Here is a 24344-nt window from a genome sequence, read left to right as displayed (position 1 = left end):
TGTGATTAGGGATTAGGTAAAGTGAATGGATTGTTCAACTGCTATATAAGTTTTTTATTACCATATAAAAAATTACCATAAACTTAGCAGCTTAAAAACAGAAATACAAACAAAAACACAGTTCTATAGGTAAAAGTACAGGCATGTCTATTTAGGTCTTCTGCCCATTTTTGGATTGGGTTGTTTGTTTTTTTGATATTGAGCTGCATGAGCTGCTTCTATATTTTGGAGATTAATCCTTTGTCAGTTGCTTCGTTTGCAAATATTTTCTCCCATTCTGAGGGTAGTGAGGTGGATGGACCTAGAGACTGTTATACAGAGTGAAGTAAGTCAGAAAGAGAAAAACAAATACCGTATGCTAACACATATATATGGAATCCAAAAAAAAAGGTTCTGAAGAACCTAGGGGTAAGACAGGAATAAAGACCCAGATGTAGAGAATGGACTTGAGGACACGGGGAGGGGGAAGGGTAAGCTGGGATGAAGTGAGAGAGTGGCATGGACATATATACACTACCAAATGTAAAATAGATAGATAGTGGGAAGCAGCCGCATAGCACAGGGAGATCTGCTCGGTGCTCTGTGACCACTTAGAGGGGTGGGATAGGGAGGGTGGGAGGGAGACACAAGAGGGAGGAGATATGGGGATATATGTATATGTATAGCTGGTTCACTGTTATAAAGCAGAAACTAACACACCACTGTAAAGCAATTATACTCCAATAAAGATGTTAAAAAAAAAAAGTATAGACATGGCTGGGTTCTCTCCTTAGGATGTCACCAGGCTGAAATCAAGGTGCTGTCTAGGCTATGTTCTCACCCAGAGCTTGGAGTCCTTTTCCAAGTTTACTCAGGTGGTTGGTAGAATCTGGGTCCTTGCAGTTATAGGACTGTGGCTCTTGTTTCATTGCTTATTCTTTGCCTTGGGCATTCCTTGTCATGTAGCCTGTTCCCTCTTCAAAGACAGCAACAGTGTGCCAGTTTTCTCATTATTGAATCTTTTAATTTTTACCTCTCTGACCTCTAGACCTAAATTCAAAGGCACCTTGATTAGATCAGGCCCACCTGACTGTCTCCCTGCCTTAAGGTCAAGTAATTTGGGACCTTAATTACATCTGCAAAATCCTTTAATAGCACACGCAGAATAGTATTTGATTGAATAACTGGGTGAATGTATGTTTATACACTACAGGCTGGAATCCTGTGGGCCATCTTTGAATTCTGCCTACTTTACCTACCATAGCACTTTCAATGCTCCCTTTCTTATTTCTTCTTGTCCTGTAAGAAAGGAACTTTATTTTCTGTGTCCTATGCAACTTTGCCATATAAGAACACCTTTAAGTCTGAGAGAAATTTGTCTTGCTACCTTCAAATAGTTTATTGCTTGTTTGTCTGAAAAAGAGCCAAAAGCAAGCAATTAAAGTATTGTCTTAGAACTAAAACCAGGGTTCTTTTGTACATTTAAAACCAGGGTTCTTTTGTATAATTATTTTCTATAAGGTAAGGTCTCAATGTACACATTGGCTCCAGGTGTTCAATACTCCATTTGTGAGCAGTAACTCATAGTATAATTAGGATCAACCTGCCCCGATGTTAACTCCAAGTTTATTGCCTTTCCATTTATTTATCAGACTGGTGAGTCTTCCCCAAGAGTGCTCTAGACCTGCCCCGTTCAATATGGTAACCATAAGCCACATGTGCTCATTGAGCACTTTAAATATGGTTAAAACAAATTGAGATGTGCTGTAATTGTAAAATGTACACCAGATTTTAAAGACATTGTATGAAGAAAGGAATGTAAAATATCTCATTAAAATTTTGCATTGATTACATGTTGAAATGCCAATAATTTTGGACATACGGGTTAAATAAAATTTTATCATAATTAATTTCATCTCTTAAGAATACGTCTACTAGAATATTTTAAATAACCATTTGCTTGCATTAGATATCTGTTGCACAACACTACTCTAGATCTGTTATCATAAGACTTGGAATACTCTTACCAATGAAAACCTTTCATCACACACTCATCTATGCAGTTATATAAATAGAATTTATGATAGATATTTAAAGGGATAGAATAAAAATTTAATATAAACAGAAACTAATTTTTTTTCTTTCCTCCTCACCTTGGAGGTCACAGATTTTGATTCTAGAATGTGATATCTAGATGGAGAGGTAGTAGGCCTTTTTCCTATGAATATTTTGGTAACAGTTTTGAGCACAATAAGAATGATGGAGGGAACAGTTTTTCATGTTCAAAAAGGGTATTTATTTTACCATCTTTGATAGGTTGCAGATGGGATGAGTCAGACAGAGCCAAGGAGAAACATCTGTTTGCTTGTACCCATTGCATGTATCTGTAGATTTATATGTGCCCACAGATCTTATAAACTTCTACAAGAGAAGACTAAAATATGATCATCTGGGTCTGCATTCAGAATTCTGAGTATTGTCTACTTTTTAAATTGAAAATCACTCAGAGACATGGAATTATATTGCAAAGACTCTCTTAAAATTGCATCTTGTAGCCAATATTTCTATTAAAATATAGTTTCAATTTTTATATGTCATAAATGAACAATACTTAAGCAGAAACATTTCTTAGGTATAGGTCAAAGTTTCTATTTTTATGCCTGACATATATATATATGTCTATTCAGAAAAGAGTCAAAATTATTCTCCCATATAACTCAGGCATACATTGGATTAGACCCTAGTATCTTTTCTTTTTTTACATTTCCTATTTAACTAAAGGAATCTAACTGGTACCCCCTTCTGTGATGTGGTTACATAAAATGATATGTAGATATTAACTTAAATTGCTCTCTTCATGATTTTTTCTTATTAACCTCAGCACATTCCCTAACTAATCATTCTTTCATAGACATACAATTATTTTTTATACTATGTATGTAGGCAGGAGCCAATTAACAGAGAGCGCTTTGATTTACCAACGAAATTCCTCGCAGTGATTTCATTCTTTGCTACCACCCCCCCTCAAACCAAAAATGATATAATTTCATTTTAGTAATTTCACAGTAACTCATAACCAACGAAAGAATGATCAGGAAAGGGAAACCCACCTCTAATAAACACTGAATGCCTGTAGCCATTGCAGTTTTTATAGCATTCTGTTCCTCTGCCCAGAGTAAAGCATTCCATATGCTTGAGTCATTTATGGAATAATTATAGTTACTTTTAGTAGAATTAAAAATAAAGCAGCATTAACAAAACCCCTTACCATAAAAAGTTTACTTGTTGAAGGGGAAAAAAAAACAACAACGATTTTTTTAATGAAAAAAGCAAAATCTATTTCCAAAGTGGTTTGTTTCTTGAACCTCTGGATCCCAAATCCTAGTGTTCAAATCCCAAGTTCAAATCCCAGAGTAAATACCACCATTGTTCTATGCACTAGGAAGGAAAGGAACAACGGAAAAATCAAGACACCAGTTCTTATTTCTTTCTTAGAATAGCGTTGCTTTTCCCAAAATCTCTTAGAGCTTGTTTTTTGCCATCCTTTAAAAAAAAAAATTCTAATATATGTCTATCAGGTGCACTACACTATCACATTTAACTTTCATGATATAAAATAGTTATCACCATTATCATTTGTGTTTACCCAGGATTGGAGTTTTGCCAGGTATCTACTAGAGCCAGGAGGTAGAGACCAATGAATTAAGGCTGTATGAAAAAGAAATGATAATAGCAAAGGTCATAAAAATTAAGTTGAATAATGAGGGAAGTCGGCACATAAGGGAGGCTGAATGTACAATGAAAACACATTAGGATCAATGGCCTGAAGTTCCCAATATTATCAAATATTGTTGAAGTATAGATAACAGCCTAGGTGAGCTAAAAAAAGAGAAGCTACTAGCCTGAAAGTAGTGTACTTGAAATAAAAGTTCTGGAGGTAGTGCCATAAATAGTACAATGAATGGGAGTGGGAGGCTGAAGCTATTGGACGTGAATAAGCAGGGAATTGGAAGTCAGGAAGTTGGATGAAGATGGAGAGAAGTGAGAAGATTCAACAATTATTTAGAATTTAAAATTTTTTACTGGGTTTGGTAATTAACTAGATATGAAGTAATTAAGAGAAGAAACTCTTCGTAATTATTACTAGGTTTCTGACTTGGAAAGTTGGATGGATGTTGGTAACATTAACTTATATGTGGCACAGTGTGGCGGCGATAAACTCATGAATGTATTTTTGGATGGGTTGAATTTGGGGTGATTTTGGTAGATCCAAGTGATGTTAAGTAGGAAATTTAATGTGCAGCTATGGAAGTCTCTCCCTATACAGGTGGAATAAAAATGAATAGGAAGTGTGAAATACAGAGAACTAGTGTTGATGTATTTTGAGAAATTTACACTTGAAGAAAAGGAGAGAGTTAGGGAAATAGTTGGAGAGGGAATAATATCAAGAGAAGGATATATTGAAGATAGATGAAATTTCAGTCTGTTTTGGAAGGCCTTATAGAGAGTGAAAGGGTAGAGACACAGGAGAGAGAGATCATCAATTATAGGAATTTCCTGAAAAATCTAGAAGAATTAGGAGGCAAAGGAAATGTGAAAGGATTAGACTTGCAGACAAAAAGACACCTGTCATCATTTTATCAGGAGAGAGAAATAGAGGGTAGAGAAGATTCAGATAGATGAATAGATAAAGGCTGAGGGAGTTTCTGTTTAATGTTCTGTATTTTCTCTGAAGTTTTAGATGAAGCCATCTTACCAAGAAGGAGGAAGGGTATGTTTTAGTATGTGTGAATGTGTGAAGGGAGTAATGGTCTGAGATTTTTAAATTCAAATATAAACTGTGCTAATTTTTGCATTTAAAATATTCTGATGCTAATTCACAGATCATCAATAATTTGCAATGTGTTACTCTACGTGTATACAACTGAAGGTCACCCTTTTTTATTTTTGTATGAATTTGCTATCAGTGACTCCGGACTCATTAAATTAGAAGACTGCTAAATATTTAATCAGAATCTAACAGCATCCTGTGTGTGTTCTGAGAAATTAACAGATTTCAATACCTGTAGTGATAATTGCAAAATGCTGATATATAACAATTACTCCAAATCACACCATTATCACAAACATCAGCAGTTTTTTGTGTGCAATGGTGCAGGTAGAGAACATTTGTATGTAAGGAAATCAGGAATTTTTTTTCCTATTTCAATGTTCTTGAAATGCTCTTAAGTAAGGAATTATGTTGTAAGGAACAATCCCTTACAAATAAAATATATTTGCGTCTGATTGTATTGATGTAACTAAATTTATCCTCAAACCGTGGTTCTTGTCTTGGCAATTTGTGCCACGTGTTTCTCTTAAATCTAAAGCCAGTAAAGGTAGAATTCACCATCCTGACGGTTAGAGCAAACTAGCCTGGATTTAGGTATTTCTTTTTCTTTTCTTCTTCCTGTTTTTTTTAAAGATTAATTATTATCTTCAATATATTTTAAAATGATATTTAAAATTACAAAAGTAAAACATGCTCAGTGTATTAAATATAGAGGTATGTGTGTATATATGTATGTTTATTCTTCTACACATTTACTCATATACTAATACATATATATAATAACAAAGGGTTTCATTTATTTACAGATATGGGAACACCACACATTATTCAGCAACTTACCTTACTAACTTCATAGTACATTATGAACAGCCTTCCAGATCAAAAGCTTCTTTTTATGGTTGCATTGTTTTCCCTACCATTAATGTACCACCAATCCTATATTGAAAGATCGATTGTTCCAAATTTGTGTCTTTCACAAATTATAAAATAACATATATGTGTATATCTGGCATTATAAAAAATATGTTTAGCTAGGCATAAATTAAAATACATGGAAAATATTCAATTTATCATTCAAATTTGCTAATCATTATTCAAAAAAGTCAAATAGACAATATATTAAAAATTATAAAACCACAAATATTTGAGTTAGAAAACGTTTGAGTTACAGTCTCATTTATATTTATATATAATTTGATATCATAATTTTTTATACCTATCTAAAATTAGATGGGTCCCATCAAAGTATGGCTGAAAGATTTCACCAAAAGTTGCCAAGGACTGCCTGATTTAAAAATTTCTTCTAATGAATATATTGCTTTCTTTATGGTGTCATCAATCATGTTATAGAGAGGACTTGATGGATAAATAAGCTTAATTAATCTTCTTTCAAAGTTTGTTGATTTTTTAAAAATTGGTTTTAAGTAATCCTAGATGGACAGATATACCTAAATGGACCTTTAATATTTCAAAAATTCATAAGATGACTCTGATCCTATATAGTTTTGAAATAATTTAGTAAAACTTAAAAATTAACTTAGTTCTAGCAATGCCTAAACCTTTTAAAAAAAATACTAACTCTAGATTGCTTCAAAGGGCTTCTCCCTTTCTTTTCCCTCCCTCTCTCTCTCTCTCTCTCTCTCTCCCTACCTCTTGCTCTCTTTTAATTACTAAGACATCATTACCTGATAATAAAGAATAACTAGAATGACTGTTACAGGTTGGTGACTGTTGCATATCATCCTAAATTTACTGTTGTAAATTGTTTAAATTAGATTGTAAATTAGATTGTTTTGTTTGTTTTTGACTATTTTGCCAAAAAACTAGAGTACTAATATATCAGTGGTCCCAAAGAGATAATGGTGTTTTCCCGTCACCAACTCACTGCTGGGTAGTGAAGTTAAGGCCTATTAACTGCATCTCTTGTTCTTCTATTTGCCCTAAGAAAAACTGAAATTTTGCATTAACTCAGCTGGCATGATTATAAGTAAAGGTGATCCATTTGCCTAGGTAATTTCCCACATGGAAAAATAAAGATATGTAACCTGAAAAATTAAAAGACTGAGAAGAAGAAATTTTGTAGATATGCGTCAGTCAAGACATTTAAAAGGAATTAATAGGTCAACTTCGTACTGCTTTTATATTTCCTTCATGATCATTTACAAGAGAAAGAGATTTTAAAATATCCGTCCCTGGATGCCTAAAACTGTACATACTATCAAATATAGCCTAATGTTAATAGTGTACATAATTTCAATAATAAAAAAATAATAGACAACAGATTGAAAAATTAATATTCTAGCTGGGAAGAGAATCTGGTTCATGTAGATGTGGATTTTTTTTTTCCTTAGTAGGAATGATTTCTTTTGCATGTAAATGAAATGGTTTCAGGCAAAGTATAAAGTTGTCTTGCTATTATATTATTTCAATGTTATTTGAATTGACTTAGGTTTGATTTTTTTTTTTCTTTGTTTATGTTATCTGGTGGCTCTAAATCTGTATTCAGAACATCTGCAGAATCATAACATCTTCTAAGCAACTGCTTGAGAAAAAAATGGGTTTCCCCATAATTAGAAACGTGTTCTAATTAGGGATTGGGCATTTATATAAGTTCAAAAAGGAGTTATATTGTTAAACATTGTTAGATGCTCTAAAATGTGTTCTTGTGATTTTGGTCACAATAGACCTCCCCTTAGGATATAAAAGCTATCCATTCTATGCTAAAGACATGATTTAAAGTGGAGCGCAGTGACCAAAAGTCTCTGCAAGGAGGGTTTGTTTGTCTTTTCTCTGAGTCCTCTGCAGAGTATTTTAAAAGAGATAGACAGAAACAGCTTCACCCTATCACTTTTTTTCCTTTGGGTTACTTCCAATCTGCTATGGGCCCAGGAATTAGAAAAATTGGATATTCATGTTTTGCCAAGTTAAATGCTAATGAAGAACTCTGTTTTCTTCATGTTCTCTTTATTGACTTTCCAGTACAATATTTGCTCGAGGTTCGTAAATTATGAAAACATTTTAGTACTTTTGAATTTTATCACTATTTGAAAATGGATGGCAATGAACAGGCTGTCCATGACAACATATTTAAATTCCACAACTCACAAACTACATTCTTGAAGAAGCTTTACAAGCTTCTACTTAGTGTTACTTGTAGATGTGTAGGGCACCTCCCCACCCCACCCCCAATAAGAGTGTTCAGTCAAGGCTGATGTAGGTAAAGCCTGGTAAATAACCAAGAGACTGTGATAATTAAGCAAACATAATAGAAGCACCAGGGTTATTAACTGTTACCTGAAAAAGGGAAGAGCCATCCGTTTCATCTTTTGTTTTTAAAAATCTGATTGTCTAGAGATAATGCATTTGATAGTTCAATGCAAGAAAATAAGTTAAACTTGGAAAATCTGGACATAGTTCCTTTTTCGGTTAGGACTTTACTTGGGCTACAAGTGAAATTAAGCCTGATGTTAGTGGCTTCAACAAACAGTTTTATCTGTTATTCTTAATACAGAAGTCTAGAAGTGAGGGAGCTGTTATTGCCTTTGGTTCTATGGATCAGTAACATCGGGGTCAGAATCCATGTCATTTTCTTATCTTTCTGTTTTGGTAGTAAGATGGCTGCTGCAGCTCTAAGCATTACATCTGAGGACACAAGAGGAGGGACAGATTTCATCAGCTGTACCTTTCCTTTCCCAGAATTCCTCTAGCTGAAATTTGCTTTTCTCTCATTGGCTAGAAATTTGTTGTATATTCACATCAAGATGTAGAGAGACTGGGGAAGTTGTTGAACTTTTTAAAAATCCCTAAATTAGAAGGCTTTAGGGAGCAGGGGATTAGGAATGACAGTTGGGTTAGTCAACCAGAAACTTTGACACAGTATTGTGAAGGTGAGAGATAAACTAAACTAATACAAGCAAACAAAAATAACAACTGGTCCAAGGATTATTTTCATTGCTTTTACGAGAAAATATTATTTTACTTATTACTTAAAAATCAGAAATAAGCAACTATTAAACACATATTAGCTTCAGTTCAAGAAACATGAAATAACTTTTCCCATTTTCTTTTCACTAGAAATTCTTTACAATTACACTTTTGTTAAGTTTAAAAATATATAGGAAACTCTGAAATTGTTGAAATATTTATGTGCTTTTAAGGGTTGATTTAAGATGAAAAGTATCTAAATATTTATGGAAGTAAAGTATGCATTCAGTTATTTATTTGTGTAATAATTATTTAATGATTCTTTTCATGAGACAAACTAGCCTCCAAAAAACATGAGGACATCTGTGACACAATTCCAGCACTTAAAGGACTTATATTTGTACTTTTAAAAATAGAAATTCCATTATTTTACCTTTAAGCTCTGAATATGTACATGTCCCTAATTTTATTTGAAATTTACATATTGGTCATGAAAATAAGACCCTCAAAATTGCAATGCTATTGTGGAACTCCTAGGTGAACTAAATTAAACTGGAAGTCAGTAGATAACATGGGATATAGTAGAACTAAATGTTATAGATTAGAAATAAAAGAATATTTGCCCTCAAAAGGATAGACTAAAGTAGAGAAGAAAGGAACAGTAATGAGCAAGGATCTAATTATGTGTTTGTAAGCTTTTTCCTAGCTTAAATAGGTGTGGAATGTGAAAGAACACAGAAAGATAAAATTGCCATTTGCCAAAATAAGACACTTAGGGAGGAGCAGGAAGTACCTTTTGGGAGAAGAAGGGTTGTTGGAATCAAAGTTTATTTTGGAATTTCTAAGACTGAGATATTAGCTATCTAAGTGGAGACATCAATTGAAATTGAAATTAAAATATAAATTTAGAGGAGAGGAGGTCTGGACTAAAGATATAGATTTGCTTATCACTACATAGATAAAGAGATGGAGGATATCATATCTAGAGAGTAAATGTAAGTAGAGAAGAGAAGAAATCCAATGGTTAAGTTCTGGGACCCTTCTACCTCTAGAGGTCAGGGAGATAAGGAGGAAGCAGCTAACAGGACTGAAAAGGACTGACCAGATAGAGGAGAAACTCAAGGAAAGACAGTGTTTTAAGAAAGGGAAAGTGATCACTCACATGATGTGTTACTAAGTGATTGGTTAAGATTAGATCTAAGAAATGACTATTTAATTTGACAATAAGGAAACCATTAGTGACCTTGACAAGTACTGATTTCGTGGAGAAACTAAATTGTAATGGGAATTAGTTCAATAATTAATAGAGCACAAGTGAATTGAGCAATTCACAATTGTTCCAAATACTATAAAAGTCTTAAGTGAAATAATTGCATTTTTTCTTAAATATGTTATCACCTAAAGTATCCTATTTGCTGTTTGATTTATTTAATAATTATTGAGAATCTTCTTAGAGAATATTACTGGAGGTATAGGGCAATATAAAAGTAGAAATAATAGTCCCTAACCTTACAGGGCTTATAATTTATCTAGAAATAGAAAAGAATCTGAGAGAGAATAATTATAAACAACTAAATTAAGTTTAGTTTGGGAGTGTATAAAAGAGACACATAGTGCTAAGGGGAGATACTCTTGTAAATATGATAGCAAAATGGAATGAATTGGGTCACAGAGATGGCAATAAAATTGAGGCTGTTTATTAGTACTTAGCCCTTTATACATGAACATAAGGTTGTTCCTATGAAAATTACCAAATCGTAAAATAAAAAATATGAAGTGGCCTCTTTCAGAATCATTATGTTTAGCTATCATTTTCAGTTACAGAACTTTCTTTAAGTTTAATATTTAATGCCAAACTTTAAATTCTCCATAAAGGGGATGTCATTAGGACTCAAAATTAACAAAGATCCATATAGACTTACAAAGGCACCTGGTTTCAGCATGTGTTACCCAATGTGAAGAGCAGCTCCATGTACAATAGTACAAATAAGATTTCTAAATATATTAACTATTTTAGAGTTGTGTTACACTTAAAAATGAATGGTCTCAAAAGGTCAGAACAAAAATAGATTGATACAGCAGACTTCAACTTAATGAGAGAAATCAAACTGAAAAATAGCAGTGCCTTAGGAAAACAAAGGGAAAGGGGGAGGAAAGAAAACACATGAAAAAAAGCCCTTGAACCAAGCTTTTTCTTCTTTTGCATTTCTAGCGTTCCCAGAGAAAAAAGAAAGTATTGGAAAAATTTAAAGGAAATGACATTATGTTATCCATGGTTCTCTTCAATTAAAAATGAGAAGCTATTAAAATCAACATAGGTATAAGTCTTGATATTAGAGGAGGAACAAGGGGGACACAGAAATTTGAAGGCATAGTGAAAAGATAACAATATACCTGTATATTGTTCTGCACCTCAAATCCATAGACCCCAAAGAATCAATGCTTCTCCTTCCAAATGTCTTTCTCCTGATTTCTCAAGTCCATGAATGGAGTCATCAGCCTTCCACTCACGCAGGCACGGGAGCCTAGCCATCTTTGACTCCTCCTTTGTCTGTCTTCACCATCAGGTTTATACACTGAATCATTTCTGCTGCTGGAAATACTTTTCTACCTCATCCTCTATGCTTCCCTACTATGTCCCTCACTGCCACCAATAAGCACTATTAAAATAGCTAACCAGTCTTGAAAATATCTTCTCTTCATTGCCTATTTATCTAGTATATTAGGAGAGTAATCTCTTCTAGTCATATGTTAATGGAAGCAGAAAAGATTTTAGAGGAAACCATGCCAAGATTCAAATCTTGACTATCCACTTAGAATGCTTATGACCTGGGGCAAGTTATATAACCTACCTCAGATTCATCATACATAAATAATCATGTCAGAAGAATTATTTGACATAAGACAAATAAAACACCTGGTAAAAGTCACTTTTGTTTTTTAATCCTGGAAGAAATGTTCAGTGACCCCACATGGATGTCCAAAATCCTGGCATTTTCCCTGCAGCTGTACCTGTTCTCAAAGTCTCCTCCCTTTTCATTTCATCCAACTCCCCATTAACATTTGGAAGTGCCCTCAGAGGGAAATAAGGGTACCAGCAGGGCAAAATAATTAGAAAACATATCATCTGAATGAAAAGGAGTTTGTTTTTTTTTTTTTTCTTTTAAGAAGGACACTTTCTTACTCCCTTTGTGTAAGCATTTCATCAAAAAAAAAAAAAAAGTTTTTAGTCTAAGGCAAGGATTGGGGTGCCTTAAAAGCATACTAAAAGAAATCAAGATGCTTTATATACATATTTGTATGTCAAATAAAAAAACTATTACTTAAAAAATTAGTTTGTGAATCCTCTCAAAATGGGACTGCTTAAATCTGTATTATGTAATTGTACCCAGTAAACATGACAAAAATGTGTGGTGTAATGACTTGATAGATAAAGATAAATGCAATTTGCCATAGTCTATAATACCTGTTAGTAACATAGATATGTGAGATTACAGTGATTAGAATGAATGGAGATTTTGAGGTGAAGAAAATTTTTAACATAGGAGAGCAAAGAAGAGTGCCTGTAATGATTTATTCCTCCCCCACTTTACTTCATAGAGAAGTATTTATGTAATATTTTCTGCTCTGTTGTGAAACTAATTAATTCCTAGCATGCTGAACAATTTTGGTAGGTCACAACTGAAATTTTCAGATTTTTATCTTCAATTTTTTAATCCTTTGGCATATTGCTTCAGATTACCATGTCTATGTAATGAATAGGTAATAGAATGCAGTAGTATTCAGTGGATTATATATTTTGTAATTAAATATTTACCATTTTCTGTTTGTTTCATTAAACATACTTATATATTCAATCTATACAGATGATGTTAAAAGTGTTCTACTAATATAAACATTAATGATATTGTGTAATAGGTATAAACCACACACACACACACACACACACACACACACACACACACTCAAGTCTGAGGACTAAAAATTCATCTGAGCTCTTACAAAGATCTGTTAACAGAGAAGTCCTTCCTTATCTAATTCCCTTTCAATATTTCATTTGTAGAAATTCATAGGTATTTGTCAATTATACCTCAGTAAAGCAGAAAAAAATTCATAAGTGTAAAATTCATAGGTGGATTATTTGTATCTTCAGGATGGTGTATTTAATCATGAGAATAGTTGCCTCAAAAATCAAATGTACAGGTTTGTATGCTTTCCCTAAAATTGTGACAAACAAACAAAAACCTAGATAGGTGTAAATATTACTTATAAATAGAAGGAAGGAATTACCATGAAACTATTAGAAATTTTTCTCAGAGCTAATTCTAGACATAAAATAATCCAAATGATATTTACCTATTCGTTTAATGGTAATATCTCTTCTGAAATACTTTGTAACACTGTGTTATTGAATAATATGTAACTTTTTCATATTGAAAAAATATTGGGGAAAAAAGATTTATTTAAACACATGAAGACAAGTCAAGAAACATTTAAATTTAGTTAGGAAGAGGGGCAGTATGTTTTGATTCATTTGCTTCAGCACTCAACACTTCTGGTCATAGTTAAGGTGTAATAGAGGAATCGCGAATCCTAATCAAAGGATAGAGACATACTGTAATACTCTAGGTCTCATCAGATAAAACCTGTAACTGTCAACTGATGTCTACCTCAGAGTCTGACCCACATCACTTTCATTTGCTCAAAAAGATGTGTCATATTTATAGAGCAGGTGGAATTCTGGGTCAGAATAAACACAGTTTTCACGAGGTGAAAAAAAAACATGAATGTGGCTCTCCTTGCCCTAGTCAGTAACCCTTAAAATGTCTTCTGGGGAATTTCAATATTTCCTAGTGTTTCAGGGTCTCTTGTTTCAAATCTGAGCTGCTTTGGGGAAGACTGAACAGAGTAACAATGCAGTAGGGACTATCATTAGAATGATAGATACCGCTTAATTTTGCTTTTCTTAAAGGATATCCAGTGTTTTTTTTAAGCCCCCAAAATCCTCTTAACTGTTTTCTCACTGAAAAAATAAAATGAAACTCAGTGAAGTATAAGATCACTTATAAACTTCAATAAGAGAATAAAGGATTTAATAGACTTAAATCACAGTGAACATAACAATGCAGCTAAAATGATAGTCTGATGAGAATTACAATATTAAGATATAACTAAATACAAAATCAAAGAGTTTATTAGAACCCCTAAATAAATTTATGTTTATTTTGTATTCTCTACTATAGGTATTAGGTATTAAAGAAAAATCTGATGAATTGTATTTATCTACCCTAAAAAAGTTCTAATGAATCATCTTTAGAAAGACAACATATATAGCTGAAAAACTGATGGACTTGAGATTACAAGATGTAAAACGTTAGCATTACTATTTATGTTTGACCTTGTCTAAGTATCTTAACTTTTCTGAGTCTATTTCTTTATTTTTAATACGGAGGTTATAAGCTCAACATCGCATAGTTATTGTGAAAATATGCAGTATATGTAAAAAGAAAATTTTAATTAAAAATATACAAGTATTATTAGAATCAAAAGTCCGTAGTCAATCTATTTAAATTATTTGAACTTAAGTGTAGTATATAAGACCAAATAAATCTCTGGTTTACCTCTATGGAAGGGGATATTTCTATATCAGGATAGAAAGTCTTTGACATTTTCATTTCAATTAGATTATTTCCCATTGAAAATGAAATGAATTGTTTGTGACATTATATGTGCCATAAAACTCATGAGTACCTAATGGCAGTCACATCTTGTTTTCCTCTTATTTGGACAGCACTTTTGCTATGTTTAAACTGCTTACTTACATAATTAATATAATATTGAAAATGTCCCTATTTGCAAAGTTGCATTATTTATCTCAGTTGGCAACTGATTCTAAGAATTTTCTTTCACTAAAGAGTCAAAATGTTTTTGATCAACTACATTTTTCTTATAGCAAGAGCAAATTAGGAAACGTGAAGTATATTACTGAGGATACATTTAACCTCTGGTTCATGATATACTCATGCTTTTGTCTGATGGTCAGTATAACATTTTCAGAGGGAAGATAGGATGCAAGATGATATCCAATGTTATCTAGTTATATTTTTAAAAGAAAATATAAGATTACAGAGAATCATCACATCTGACTCTAATTTAGGAAACATCCATTTATGTTATATATAGGTTTATTACAGGCAGTAATTAATTTACCTTGCCAGGAAGTGAAACTTGTTAATACTTAGATAGTCCTGTATGAATGTGTATGTATTTGTTTGTTTATTTATACATATATATGTAAAGACTTGTTATCTTAAGGTGTCCTAGATTCTCTAAATTGGGCTAAGTATTTATTAAAGGATAAACATTTGATTTATTGCTCACATAAGGGAGCTTTTGAGAGTGAATGGGGTTCTACTGGTACTTAACAGTGGTACAAACTGAGGCTGTCCTGGCCTACGGGAGGTATATGACTTGCCAGTGCTTAAAGGTATTTGATTTAAGAATAGTACTAGGCAGGATCTAGAGGCAAGTGTATCAGATCTCAGGAATCCAAGAAAGATTAGCTGGCTCCTGCTATGTTTATTTTTCATTGCCTTATGTGAAGCATGTACTTATGTGTATCTCAGCTGAGTCATCTGATAGAGGCACCGCTCACAACCAGCGGAGGCACCACATAATTAAAGCTCTGACTGGTCTGATGTGAAAACATCTTTCCAGCATGATATAGCACTATAAGGAAAAAGCATGCAGATTTGAAGGTAAACACAAAATAATAATGTTAGAGGCACTATTTTATAATTTTATTTAAACTTTCTTATACAAAAATGTCTGGTTAAAATTATCTGACTAGCCTGCAGCTTTTCTTTGTTTGTTTTTACTTCTGTGTAAATTTTTTTAAAAATCAGCTTAACCTTTAGTGCCCATAGGTAAGCAGTGAAGCAGCCCTAAGTCTGATCCAGCGACTTCTGAGGACCCATCTTCAAACTATTTACTTTAGAAGTTTCTAAAAGTGGAGTTCTCTGATTTAAAGTCAATACTGTGAGTTACATACTATACTGTCAGTGTGTTATAGGGCTGCTGATTGATTCCTTTATCTGTAACCAAAAATTATTCTGTATTTAAGAAATGAAGAAAAATATACCTATTTTACAAGTTTAAAATCATTTTATTTGGTGAAATTCATATAAAAGAATCCTATAGATTTAGATTTGGTGACTATATTAGTCAAACTACCAGTTTTACCATTTACAATTTTAAAGAAAATACCACTGCACATTTTTTGTAGAGTAGCCTGCCCTTGACATTAAATGAAAATTGGTATAATGGAATAGTTTTAAAACCATTTGAGTTTTAATCATAAATTATATTGACTTTACTATATTTTATTTGTGATCTGTTATCTGGAAGGAAACAGATCAATGAAAGAAAATATTTGGTTGTTTATAAAATCAGCTTCCATGATTCTCTCACATTTTATATTCTCCAGTGAGGAAAAGCATGGTTCAAACAGAGTAATGAATAATAAGAATACATTTTATTATATGAGTAGTATGGTTTGGGGAGACACTACTCTTCTATATATAACTGTTTAAAATAGGTAACTGCATTCAAAGCAGTAGGGTATAATGCATTGTGTTGTTTCTGAACTTCTAAATGAAATTGTGAAAACCAAGGTACATGCTTTTAAATAAATTAGTCAAGTTCATTCGTGATTCAGAATCCTTATTATATCAGTTTCTATGAGTAGACAATATCAGTTTCATTATACTATTTCTAAATCACAGAATAAGGTAAAATATCACTTGATAGCATCCTTTTAGAAAAAGCTTGCACTTATCACTTGTCATGTCTTATCTTGTATACTTTAGGGGATCCCAGCGATTTTTAATGGACAGGCAAAAGACAGGAAACAAATAATAATCCTGTTACAGATAAGGGATTACAGAGTATTCTAGGTCTCTTGGTTTTGATTTCATTAATAGTGTCACATTTTAGCCTCTTGGAGGCTACTCTGACTAACATATAAGAGGAACACACCCTCTTTCAGGAATATAGCCTAGTTGGCAATAGTCAGCATGAGACCTAGGAGGGATATACAGTAATTTAAAAAAACAACTTAAGTAGCTATATCCCTTTTATCCAAAGGATCCTCATAAAGAGTGAAGCATTAACTCTCAGGAAAAAAAAAAAAAAATGGACATCTATCCTACACCTACAAATATCTAGGAATCATCAAAATTGCGGGGGGCATAGGAAATGTGTAAGTAGTGTAACTTTTCAGATTAGAGTGGTCTTATAAAACATAATGTTAATTGTAAGAAACCTAGTGGTAATTAAATGTCTCAGACACATTAAGCTATAATGAATAGAAAATATCTGCAGAAGCACTTAGATCATAAAAGTGGACAGGGAATAGCAAAATGAATTCTTAATTGAAAAGATGCAAAGTAAACATTCAAAAAGAAAAAATAAAGAAAAAACAAGGCCATTATTGTAAAACTAAGCTTTTAGACAATGATTTATTTTTTCTCTATTTTTCTTAAATTTAATTAACTTTTATTTCAAAGGGAAAATAAATATATTGTAGAATATTAGAAAATGCCCAAAAGTAAAAATACAAAAATAAGAACACTAGAGTCATAGTGTCTTATTGTACATTCTTCCAGATCTTTTTACACACATATACGTGTATGTGTATATGAATTTTTTTCTGATTTAGATCCTACTGTTTTGTAACTCAGTCTTTTCAATTTCTGGTCCACGTCTTTACATGCCAGCACATTTTTATTTCATCTACTATCTAATCCATATTCTAATTTCTCAAGTTATCTAAAAAATTTCTGTACAGTTGGCTTGTCCATGCTAGAGTCCAGACCAGGGTTGCATTTCATGTCTGGTTTTGTGACTATTAAGTCTTCTTAATCAAGATCAGTACCTTTTTTCATGATATTCACTCATTAAAGAGAACAAGCAAGTTTTCTTATAGAACATTGTCCCTTTTCAATTTAATTGGTTGCTTCCTTGTAGTTAATGTTCTTTTTCAAGAGTAACTTTCTCTGGAATAAGAAGAGTTTGGCCTCTTAAAATGTCCAAAAAATCATTTATGTATGAGTTTTAGGTGCAGAAACTCTAGTTCTTTACTTCTTCAGGTTGGTTGTACCTTTATCATTCCTGCAGAGTGATAAAAGAAGAAAAAAGCTAGAGGAATGCAAGTTAACCAAGGAACTGCTGAAGGAAAATATCAAAACTCAAAGCTAACTAGAGAAATCATAGAAATTACTATCTATTGAGTTTTTGGATGTTTTATTTTCATTGCCATGACTAAACTAAGTAGTAATGATATGATAACTGATATCCATCCAAATTATATGAAAAAAAAAATAGAGTCAGGGATCCTGTTTTGTTCTATTGGAAGTGATCATTCTTAAAATGAAAAAAAAAGAATTTTCTTTTAATTTACAGTGACATTGACAAATATTGTCATAAATACATACCATTTATTCTTTTGCAAAATAGATAAGCAGAGGAAGTTTAGAGTTTAGTTCAAATCCACAATTAACAAAATACTGGGGACTATTCTCAATCATACATAAATCCTTTGCAATAAAAAATTGGGCTCAGGAAACAAAAATACAGTTCTTTTTATAGTAGTGGCTTTTCAGGGACGTGTTAGGCACTTGAGCTGAAAATTATGCCTTGGGTTGAAAGCTAAAATATTTTCTGAAATACATATAACTGGCATACCAAAAATGTGATCTTACACACACCAAAACACATCACAATGATGAGTTTGATTCCGTACTTTAGTTTAATTTTCTCAGCATAGATTTTTAAGTCTTTAGAAAATTCCATTTAGGAAAATCTAGTTGAATTATAGCAACATTTCAGTATGCTGTAGGACTTTGAGCTGTCAGGAAACAACCTTTAGGATGAACTACATTTTAAGGTTTCTTTGCAGTTTTATATGACAATAATATAACAGTTATAATGTTTAAAAGACATGACTTAATTTATAGAAGAAGTTACCCATATTTTTTTCCCAGAGCTCTTTAAAATTTTAAAATTCTATTTAAGATCATCTGCTTTCGTTATTTCCTATCTGTCTTTGAGCAAAGTTTACCTTTTAAGAACAAGTAATTTTTTTTTTTTTTTCTGAAGGAGGGTAGCTGTATAGAGTAGCTTCTTCTATAAATAGGAATATAAAATATAAAACACTTTACTATGGAAAGCATGAACATTCAGGGAATTATTTTTTAGTTTTGATATCAATCATGACTTTATAGTCAACACCTATGTGTTTTACTCTGAACTGTTTGCTATGGCATATGAAATTAATATATTTCAGGGCTCTGACTACAGAAAGCTCATAGATACTACTCTACTCTAGAACAAGAAGTTAAGACCATAAACATTACTTTTCAAGCAAGCAAAAAATTTATCTTAGAAAACAAAAAGTGATCAGTTTCAAAATTATACATTAGCTAACAATATATTAGAGAAACATTTTAAGAATAAAAATCTCCAGTCAATTTCCTCCTAATCCCTTTTTAATACTATTTACATATTTTTATTTAATACTTAGTGGGTAGACCTCTTTCATGGGTATATGATGCTTAGTCATACTTTTAATAATAATGCTTACTCCAGTCATCATAACTCTGAAAACCCATCTGACCCAGTTCTTCATCTTTCTCGTACCCTTTGTCCCAGCAAAGTTGCCCTTGCCAGAGTTTGAAACAGCACTTCTGTCAATGCATCTCTCTGTTGGTATCTCTGTATACCAGAGGTGTCGGGTTCATAGGTCCTCAGACCACTTATTTTTGGTTTAGAACAGTAGTTCTCAATTGGCAGTGATTTTGACAGACGTTTGGCAATGTCTGGAGACAGTCATGACTAGAGGATGGAGATGTTGCTGGCTTCTAGTGGATGGAGGCCAAGGATACTGCTAAACATCCTAAAATGCAGAGGACAGTCCCCAGAATGAACAAGTATCCAGCCCCAAATGTCAATAGTGCCACTGTTGAGAAAGCCTGCTTTAGAGAAAATGTTGAAAATAATATTATAAACCACAACACTACTATTTAAATGCATTTCTACTTCTTTATAGATAAAAGTAAAATTAAAATGATTTAAAATGATCCTATATCAAAAATTTGGCATACATTCTTCATTTTGTTATCAAATTTTACATTTTTTCATCAAATGGCATGTTGTGGCTGCTCATCCCCAAAGATTAGTTGTCTGTGCATGGTTTATTATTAAAAAACAAAGCAAAACAAAAAACAGGTACAGTTTTTACCATGAGAAAAGTTTTGTGAAAGCTTTAATGCGTTTTTAATTTGCATTTCTTCTAATTGACTAGACTTGTGATATGTGGATATTGGCTTGTCCAACTGCTTTTTCCTCTTCCTCTGTCTTTTCTCTCTTCATACTTTTTTCTTTTCTTTTCCATTCTGGTTGGCAGGACTCCTCTAATTGCAGCCGGAGTCATTGGTGGGCTCTTCATCATGGTCATCGTGGGTCTAACATTTGCAGTTTATGTTAGAAGGAAGAGCATCAAAAAGAAAAGAGCCTTAAGAAGATTCCTGGAAACAGAGGTGAGGTGTTCATTTCTTCTCTTCAAGTGTTTAGGGATTTTCAGTAGGTTTAGAAGGTTTAGATACTCAGTTTTTTAATCCAAGAGAAAATTCTATTCAATTTCCTGCTGAGGGTTTATATTTTATAGTATGGTATACAAAGTTGATGGAAAATCAGAGTATATAATAAGTGTAGTCAAGGCAGGCTCATGGCTTGAAGAGGGCAAATAGCAGGGGTCAAGGAAATTATCATATTGGGCCAGATCTGTTTCTTTTGGAGACAAGGGTCAATTAACAAGCTCTAGGATATACAAGTAGCAGAACTAGAAAATATCTGAGTCAGAGAATCTCTCAGTAGCAGAACTAGAAAAATGTTAGAAAGCGATAGAATTTTTTTGGTTTAAAATAAAGCCAGATCGGCAAGCAATTTATGCTTTAATTAGGGTCATTAAATTGGTAGCCACTGATCTCATTATAGCAGCAGTGAAAAGATGAGCTTCAGGATAAAGCTTAGTTTTGTAATAACATAGGCCTTATCACACTATTTATGAGATGCATTTAATATTATGCATGTTAGTTATTGTGAATACGTAAATTATCCATAAAATACTATAATTTCTTTTGTATTGCCACACTGAATTCTCTAGCATGCAAGATGATCGTTTTCACCATAAAGGTTATAGGGAAAAAACAAGAAGACCACGAGTTACCATATCCTTCCACTTGCAGAAGACCACGAGTTACCATATCCTTCTCAACTCGAATCCTACCTCTTTCTCCTGATACACGTATCCATGCCCATCTGAACATTTCGGAGCAAATCTGTACTGAGACAGTCTGCCTTCTTTGCATTTGTTTTCTATCTCACTGTCAGTGTGACAGTTTGACTTTTCCTCTTAACACTGAAAGGAATGGGAATATTCATTCATTCATATGTTTCTCACACTGATAATGAATTAAATTTTAGCTCTTTTCCCCCAAAAGTTAAATCTGGATAGAATTATTTGAAGGTTTCAGAAAGCTACTATACAGTTACATATAAGAAGATACTTCTTTCTAATGATTGAAGTTATCTGAAATTAAATGGGCTGTCTTATCAGTAGACACGTTCAAGCATAAAAATGGTAGTTATATACACGGAGTGAACATAGTAATGATTCTGACTTGAGCTGGATGTTACACAAGATCAACTTGATCACTTTCAGCCTTGTACATGTGAACACGAATAAAAGTTTGGGCACAGCACGTGTGCTGTGCATATTTTCAGGTTAGCTAGGATGGTGGAGGCAGGTAGAATTCTCCCTTATGGACAGCTTGGAGCAGTCACTGAAAGAATTCTGAAAAGTGAAGTAAATAAACTAGAGTTGGAAGGGAATGAAAGGTTTGGGATAGCAGTGGATATTTAGGTGATTGAATAAATAGAAGACAAATTCTGTCTCTTAACTATGTGTAGGAAAAGCTCATTGCTATGAAAAGAGTTGTTTTGTTTTGTGCTGTTAATATGGTGCTTTCTAATAATGCCCTCCAAATTGGCATTTCATTACTAAATGAACGCATACTGATTGGTTTTATAAGCATATTCTATTTTTTATAGAAAGTTATCACTTAGGACTAAATTAGCTAACTGTTGAATTCTCATCTTTCTCTCAGTAAAAGTAAATAACTGTGATTTTCTACCATCTAAATAGAAGAGGAATTCTTAAGAGGTTCAACTTAAATTCTTAAATACTGAAGCTAGAAATCTGCCTCAGATGTGAAAACTTTGTTAAAGCATGATATGTTGTTGGAAGGTTTTTAAAATTGATACACTTCCCAAAATCATGTTGATCCAGATTGTCTTTTTTCTGTTGCATGCATAAAAGTAGAAAATCTTTTTTTCAACATACACTTATTGAGATGCGCTATAAGCTTGATGCTTTGATAGATGCTGTGATTTAGAAATGTATTAATGAGATATAATCCTATCCCTTGAAGAGTGACAGATTTGGTGCCTATATTATGACAGGTGATGTTCCAGAGTTTTCCACCTATGTATATACCATTTCATCCTTTAACAATCTTCTAAGATAATTATTGGTATACCAATTTCACAGATGTGAAATGAAGGGCCAGGAAAGGCAAATTGCGTTCTAAGCCTGTAAGTGGCAACAATGATATACAAACCCACAAATTTAAACTCAGTTGTCTTTCTACCATACTGGGTCACAAAATAAAGCTGTGCTCTTTTAATGGTATAATACTCAAATTCTTGGGGAAAAAAAAAGTGTTTGTAGAAAAAAATTGAATAATACTTAATAAAATTGCGGGTAGAATTGTAAAGTTTTCAAAATATGAAATTATTGCACAGTATATGCCTATATATAATACATGTATATACATTTTTAAGTCTATCTAGCCTAAACTGCTAAAATCCAGTCCCCAATCTTGCATATGATTTTTGTATGACTTTTGTATATGATTTAAAAGTTTTATAACTTTTAAACTTATAAACTTTTATAAAAGTTTCTTACTGTATACATAGTATGTGTATCAAAATCTACCAAAGAAATTCTGCACAGCAGGATTCAAATGAATGGGATCCTCTGCAGCAGATTTTTTTCAGATTTGTTAAAGAATTGTGTGACTCTTTCTGAGATTTATGGGACTTGAATGCAGTTATATGCATTATTACAAGATAAATTTGAAATTGAAATAAAAGTGTATTAGTTGCCACACTGTTAAAAAATAGCTTAAGAATATTGATAATTTTTATCACCTTTCCCAAATTCTTGCTAACATCCCTAAACTTTACCTACATTCAAGATTCTGTTGAGCTAATTAAGTAGACCATTATGTTCACAGAAGCATGATAATAATAACCAAGCTGGACCGCAGTGCAGTTAGCCTTATAAACAGACATTTTGAAATACTGTGGTAGTTTTCAAGACAATGTGAGTAGGAGTAGGTCTTAATTATTTCCTTATGCTGAGGGAGAACAAGCTATTTGTCTATGTTTAAAGTTTAGTTCTTTTATTTAACTTAAAAATAAATTTAAAAAAAAGCTCTTGTTTCTCTGACTTGCCTTTTTCCTCAAGCATAGATAAAACTCTAAAATTTTAACATACAGGACAAACTTTTTGGTACCCAGAGTCTCTCTTCTGTCTACATTTTTGTGTTCACATAGTCAAGAAATTGGCACACATTTACATACCTTTCTCCTGCTTACCCCTCCTCTCTGGCAATGGCATCTAAACTATGACATCTAAAATTATCAGCCTAATTTTACCCCTTTTGGCTACCCAGCCCACTTTAGGATCTGGTATTTCCCACCCTAATCTCACCCTTCAGACCTGTCCTTCTCCCTGTATTATTCTCCTTCATGCCTTGCTCCTTCTCCCTGGTGCTGTGTCCAAACTGTTCTTCCTGTTGGCAGTGTCCTCCCCCATGTCCATCCATTTTTATTATCTCAAGACCAATTTTAAAGTGTGCCTCCTTTTAGGAAGCCACAAAAAGCAAACCTCACTCCCCAGTGGTTATTTTATTCCTCTGCATTTCATAGAATTCATTTATGATCTAGAATCAATTCATAGCATTTTAGAATTTTTAACCTAGAAGGTGCTCTAGGACCTTGCTACTTAAAATGTGTTCAAGGACCATCATCATAAAGAGGAATCTCCTGGAGTTTTGTAAAAATGCAGATTTCAGCCACAAATCCATGTCTACTGAACCAGAATCTGCATTTTAACAAAAAAACTCTGGTAATTCATATGTACATGAAAGATTTAGAAACACTGTCTTGGTGTATTGACATTGTGCTAACTTGTTTTTTTCTCTTCTGACATGTCTGTCCTGACTTCCCTGCTAGGTATTAAATGCTAAGAAGGTAGCTTTTTTTAATTTTTAAAAATTGTATTTATTTAATTTTTATGTATCGAATTTCCTGAAATGAGAAAAAACTTTGATAGAGTACACTGGCATAAGTAAAATCTCTAAGTCTTAGCTGAAGTTGTCCAAAAGGAAGGAGCATGAAAAAGTAGAATTAAGAGCCCCTAATT

The 24344-nt window shown here is 32.8% G+C and overlaps 1 protein-coding gene across 2 annotated transcripts in view; it reads left to right on the top strand.

Annotated features, from left to right (window-relative positions):
* Nucleotides 1-24344, top strand: part of ERBB4 (erb-b2 receptor tyrosine kinase 4) — a 1117451-nt gene that overhangs the window by 861609 nt on the left and 231498 nt on the right. For both annotated transcript variants that reach the window (XM_061187123.1, XM_061187117.1), the window contains exon 17: nucleotides 20199-20331. In XM_061187123.1, the coding sequence (XP_061043106.1) occupies nucleotides 20199-20331 (133 nt within the window). The remainder of the gene's footprint in view (nucleotides 1-20198; nucleotides 20332-24344) is intronic.

This window comes from Eubalaena glacialis, chromosome 1 (assembly GCF_028564815.1).
Source record: "Eubalaena glacialis isolate mEubGla1 chromosome 1, mEubGla1.1.hap2.+ XY, whole genome shotgun sequence".
Classification (NCBI taxonomy): domain Eukaryota; kingdom Metazoa; phylum Chordata; class Mammalia; order Artiodactyla; family Balaenidae; genus Eubalaena; species Eubalaena glacialis.
The sequence above is the reverse complement of the archived record's forward strand: the minus strand, read 5'-3'. Positions and strand labels throughout refer to the sequence as shown.